The 6,291-nt window shown below is 37.0% G+C and overlaps 1 protein-coding gene across 1 annotated transcript; it reads right to left on the bottom strand.

The window, feature by feature from the left end:
• Positions 1 to 451: 451 nt before the first annotated feature.
• Positions 452 to 5,738, bottom strand: LOC148827915 (alpha-1-antitrypsin homolog). The gene is made up of 5 exons (XM_088924409.1): positions 5,680 to 5,738; positions 3,087 to 3,774; positions 2,316 to 2,586; positions 937 to 1,081; positions 452 to 797 (listed from the first exon to the last, which is right to left on the bottom strand). Exons 2-5 carry the CDS (start codon positions 3,766 to 3,768, stop codon positions 606 to 608), a joined length of 1,290 nt encoding a protein of 429 aa, XP_088780535.1. The 5' UTR covers positions 3,769 to 3,774; positions 5,680 to 5,738; the 3' UTR covers positions 452 to 605.
• Positions 5,739 to 6,291: the final 553 nt, after the last annotated feature.

Here is a 6,291-nt window from a genome sequence, read left to right as displayed (position 1 = left end):
GGTTGTTCAAAAATAATAGCATGAATATAAGCTTAATATTTTCTGATATGATTTCTTTTTTTATCCCACAATTTTTAAAAACTGTTTTTATTTCCCTTCTTTAAAATAGCCTTAAGATTTCATGGGGATAAACATGATGAAATATAAATAAACACTGCAGTACCTTCTATTATGTGACTGAGTTTGATAAGCCCACATTTTTATTAGTTATCATTTCATATTTATTTCAACCAATAATTCTCCAACAGGGCACATGCTGCTATTGTGACAGAAAGGAGTGAGTGTAGTTAAGCCATTCTCTTGTGACAAACATGAGATTTGTAATATTTCTAAGACACTAACACAAATAGGAAATTGTTATCTGTGTAGCACCATTTCCATTAAATAAAAAACTCAGGTTACTGTTTTATGTTACAAAACTAAGAACAGTCTTAGGAAATAAACTTGACACTTGACATATCTTGGGACTTTAATTCATGTAATCTTTTGTTTTACTGTATTTTCAATGTACAGTACAATGTAAAAGGTTACTTTTCCATGCAAGCATAACTATAACAGTAAAGATTAACAGTAAGTGCGCAGATCGCGGTGTTTGCAGAGTGCCTTCACTGCGCTGTAGGGTCTGTTATCTTGCCCATGAAGAGGATGCTCTCGGTGGTCTCCTCTAGGATAAGCAGGATGAAGGGGCGGTTTATAACCATTGGGAAAGGCATGGACATGGGCATCACATCAATGCCCGTGGCTGCTGCAGCCTCTGTGCCCCTCTCGTCCACACTCAGCACAGCTCTGTGAGCCACCTGCAAAACAGAATAAACAGTGCAAAGTTTTAGAGTAGAGTGCAAAGGATGACTTAAGACAAATCTATTCCTTTCTATTGCATTGTGAAGTAACTTATTCCTCATGAGCAAAACAAAAAGGCACTGTATGCCAACGTACCTTTGACACCATTAGTGGAACCTCTGAAATTCCAGACAGATCTGCATGTTGACCAAACACGTTAACGATTCCCATCTCTATCAGTATCTCTTTCAGGGAATAGGATGCAGAAACAGAATATTTGGGCATTTCAACATCCAGAGAACTGTAAATAAATCAAGAGAAAGTATTCATTTATGTTCACTTAAAAATCACATACAGCAGGAGAAAAAAATTCTCAGTGCAAATACACAGGCCTGAAACTCATTTAATAAAATATAAGTAAACACAGTTATTGTACATAAACATAATTTGATTAAGAATGTTATTAGTGTGACAGTTTATGAACATGACTGATTTGATTTTGCTAATACTGAAACAGCTTAGGGTTTCAGAACTAGAAGTCTGAGATCAAAAAAGGTATTGAATGCTTTAACAGTCTATGTTTCCGTTATTTATTTGGAATGAATGAGACATTAGAAATTGTACGATATGATACTCATGGATCTCTACTCAATTAAAAATGTTTGCTCAGTGAGTTTTGGGGAATGTTCAGGGATCCCCCTAAGTTTCAGTCAGAGCCCCACAGGTGGCAGCTCCTCACCATCGGCTCCTAAGCCAAGCACAGACACTAATGCCTGAACTTGTGTTTCCTTTCATACTGAGCAGGATTACTATTGCAACAACATGACACTACAGTCTGGTTTCTGTTCACTTCATTGTAAAAGAACATGCTCATTACAGTAGTTCAGGTGGGTAGCTGCATCAGCATGTGTAGGCTGCAAATGAACAAGGAATAGGTATATTCCATGCTGAAAAGAGAAGAAAGAAAACATGTTTTGGCTGTGGAGCCTTCTTCAGGTGTAAAGAAGGCACCACAGCTGAAACGTTGTTTTCTTTCTTCTCTTTTCAGCATGCTAATTACAGTGCTTCTAATATGGGCTTTCATTATATGAAGGCATTGATGCACTCACAAATCACACATTTTAACCTGATGTGGACTTTCAGATGGGTACCTGTATGTCAATTGTAAACCCACCTCATGGACCTAGTTCATATTTTGCAGCTCACTGTAGGGTTGAATATTTCATATAATATTTAATTATTATTAAGAACTATTAATGACTTAATAATGAAGGCTTTTGACTTCAGCATTTTAAGTAATTATTAAAGCAGGGAGAAACAGACGTTTTATGTCCAAAGTTATTTCTTATACTTTAAGCAAATGTGTTGGGAAGCAAATGAGCATGGAGCAGATTTCAGTTAGAGAAATTATGGCCGCATGATGCAAATGCTGTACTGATAACCACAACACAGAACAGCAAAACAAAATTTTATTTCTTTCATCCCAGTTGCTCTTGCTCAGATAAATTGCAAGGCATACACAACTTGCATCTTACCTTCTGAACAGTGAATCATGCCATCTTTTAATGTCATCTTTACTTATAAACTCCTCTACTGTTTCCATTTTGCCTTCATCAGGTAAAACAACCATCATAGAAGCATTTCCTCTGTAAGGCAGCATCAGCACTGAAGTAGAATTCTGTTGATCGTAATAAAAGTGATATCGTCCAGTCCTTTTCATCATGTCGACAGACACTGTTTTATCTTTGCTGACATGGAAATCACCTTTAGAAGTGTATTTTTCTTGAAAAGGCTTTTCCCACTTTCCTAAAGATAAAAAAATAAAAAAATGTTTTAAATCTTTGAATCAAGAATTCAGAATTAATTTTACTGTACAGTTAACATTATAGTGCATGTATTTGTATCTGATTTATAATCATTTAGCCATTTTCTTATTAATTTATTAATGTGAACTTACACCACTAATCACAAATCAAAAACCCAGTACTTGTTGGTGGCATTTTGTTTTCCTAGTGGTTCTTGCTTTTACCCAATGGAATGTTCCCATCAAGCTCCGGGTTAGTGACGTGCAATTTAATTCAGGCCTGAGGCTTGTTGTTGCTGACATGGAGCAAAGTTTCATTACTTTAGCATATAGGGTAAAGAGTTTCACTCTTGAAAATTATTGACATAAATTGTTTCTTATAGATTTTTCTCATAGGTTTATGTGTGAGATAATTCAGTAGTTTTATAAACAATAACAAAAAAAGGAACCTGTCTCATACTTGTGGGTTTTTTTCTTGAGTTAATAACAGGTGACATCTTACCTTTGAAAAACATGTAGTTCAGAAGGACCATTACAGTGCCTGGGTCCAGATCTTTTATCAGGTCTTTAATTTTGCCATGAGTTTTCTTCTCAATAAAGTTGTTTATTGTCTCCTTGGCTTCATCTGGCTTGTGGAAATCTACAGTGAAACCCTCTGTCTGATAATAGTGTTTGGCATCAGTCAGAAACTGATGAGATGGTTTAAACTCATCATCGGTGACAACTGCATTCCCAGCTTCCAGCTGAAGCTGCTGCTGGCTATGCCCCAGCATGTGGTACAAGTGTTCAAACCCCTCGTTGACTTGCGTCTCGTTGACCTGGGCTTCACTGAAGCCGAGAGCCTGAAAGATCTGATCATGTGTGGCACCCTTGGCTCCCAGGGACAACATAGAAAGGGCTGTGGATATACTCAGGGGAGAGAAGAAGATGTTTTTCGCTTCTTTTTGGGACAGAGATTTCAAGTGCTTGTACAAAGCAAAGGCGAAGTCAGCGTTGGCAGGTGCTAGCTGGTTGCAAGACCTTTCACACTGCTTATGCTCGTGAGTTTCCTGATTCCCATGATGGAGGTGGTCGTGGTGCTCTTTGGTGTACGAATGCTCCTCAGGATTGCCATGATGAGGAGCAGCCCACACACCACACAAAAGCAGTGCTGCAATCACACCTGCATTAAGGAACAGCCCCATTTTCACCTGGAAAGAGAACAAGTTTTCCATTACTGCTCCTTATGAGCAGCTTTTGGTTAACGTACAGGACATGCTTCTTTTATTAAGTACAATAATACATCCTCAGACATTATTGACTTGGGAACACCGTAGACTATAAGGGGACCTGTTACACGTTTTTAAAATCCTGAGCTTGAATTTATATGAGAAAGAATTGTTGATTGCTTAAGTATTCTACCCTTTGCTTTGCCAAACCTAAATTAGTTCAGGGAACAGAATTACTTTGATAAGTCACAGGATTAGTCAAATTGCCTCTGTCTGTGCAGAATAATACTAGTTCCATTGATTTCAGAATAAGTATATCTCTGCAGGTCTCTGCAAAGTCCCTCAGTCACATAGTGAATTCAAGATTCAACTATGAAGACCAAAGAGTTTTCAAAACAGTTCCAGGATGAAGTTGTAAAAGGCACAGATCAGGAGAAGAGCAGCTGGGCAGGGAGGCAAAAGGTGAGGGATGTCAGTGTTAAAGGTGATTAAAAGATATAGATGGGCAGGAGACATTTGTTTAAAAATGTATTTAAGTACAAAATGTCATTATATATACATACTGGTATAAAAATATATGATGTAAATATATTATTGCCTTTAGTCCAGCCCACTTTTTTATGTGCATGTACCATAAATGGAACACTTGGTTCCATGTTAATATCATATTAACTAGTGTCTAAAATATCAGCTCTGTAAATTAAACATACTTGCATTAGATGCAGAATGTTCTATATACCATTCATGTAAAAAATTGAAGCATTAAATAGCTAATAAAGTATAATGTCCAGTTCTCATTGACATCATTTCAAAAACCTTAACAAATTATTTTGCCTTTTGTTTCATATTGCGGTTAGTGCCAGTCCTATGACAGTGACCGTGAGAGTACCACAGTGAGGGAGGCTGAAGACTGGAAAGTCATTACTGATCTTAATGCATTGTGCTTATGCATTATTATAGCATAGCACAGCAGTCTAAGACAAAAGCAACAGTGTGATGACTCTTGGAGGCACATTCACTAGTGCCTACTAAGCTTTTGCTTAATCAGCATTATGTGACACTAAACTGTGTGTCATAGTGCTAGGGTGTTCATTTACTAGAGAAGACTCCATGCTCTGACAGTCTAGCCTTATGCCTATTGTCTATAAATACTGATTACTTTAGAAATTTTCTATATTTCTGTTGGCCCACAGCAATATTTAAAATCACTGTAAGTGAAGAATGTGTCACATAGCTAAACTGAAGCAAACGTCTGGCAACAGAGTGTGATATGTAACTTCTTGACTTGTAAATTGTAAAAATAAAAAATAATACTTGACATTTCTGGTTTTGGCTTTTCAAATTCATAATAATTTTTAAAGAAAACATAAACAGCAAATTTAATTTCATTTTAGCATGCTTTTTCATGGGGGCTGCAGGGGAAAACAAAAGCTGAGTTTCTCAAAATTGCAAAATTGGATATGTAGATATTCATCTCTAGAATATGGGGTTCCTTTTACAGTTGGAAAATACTGATTTCTAGGACTAGTATTTCAGCCTAAAGGAGCAGATCTGTTTGTGCCTTTTGGCATTGATCACATCGCTTCCCACTGGGGAATTATCCACAGGATCGCTGAGGAAGCCCTGAGCCGAGCACTGTAATATGTAGAAGACGCGTTTTCCAAGCCTGGTCCCACAGTGGGACCTCTTTGACACATCAATGATCTGAAAAACAGCAAACGCCTGAAGCTTAATCCTGAAAACCCTCTTCTTAAAATGAACACTGGCTGTAAATTGAGTTCTTGAGTACTGTTCAATATTGTGTATGAGACCGTGTTATTTTGTTATATTTAGTGTGTTTTCTACTATTAAACATTTGTAGCAAAAAATATTTAAGTGTATGCTTACCAGAAAGGTCTCTTCCCACGTCCAGACTTTTTTGCTGGCTTTATGTAGAATTTATACCTTTTTCAGGCGGATAGGTTTTCTAAACATTAACCAGAATCCAACCTCTGGCCCCTCTGATGATTTGCGACTCTCCAGTCCCTTCAGCTTTCACCATCCCCTGGGTCCCACACAGTCACTGAAAAACTGAGGAAATATGCTGTTCGGAACCTGGCTTTCTGGTTTCATTTTCCATTTTTATTTTTCATTTTACAGTACAAGAAATTAACTGTTCAAAGACAATGAATGTAATTTGTCACCTGCTACATCAGCAGCCAATCATGGTGACCCTAAATGTCTCTGTTTCCGTTTATAGAACAAGTCCCAGGCCTTAGTCTTTCTGTGTTCATAACCCTCCAGACACCCACAATGCTGATCTCAATTAGGTAATATGTTACACTTTGGCTACATTAATATAAAAACACTTGATTGTTTTATATAGAACAGATGTTTTACACACCTGTATATACATATATACACTGGCTTTCCTGTTGGGAAAATGTTGTATTGAAAATATGTAATCAGCAATTTTATCAATTACTAATAAAATATAAACACCACCCTATAACATTTGTT

The sequence above is a fragment of the Atractosteus spatula genome, chromosome 9 (genome assembly GCF_055471065.1).
Source record: "Atractosteus spatula isolate fAtrSpa1 chromosome 9, fAtrSpa1.hap1, whole genome shotgun sequence".
NCBI classification, from domain to species: Eukaryota; Metazoa; Chordata; class Actinopteri; order Semionotiformes; family Lepisosteidae; genus Atractosteus; species Atractosteus spatula.
The sequence above is the reverse complement of the archived record's forward strand: the minus strand, read 5'-3'. Positions and strand labels throughout refer to the sequence as shown.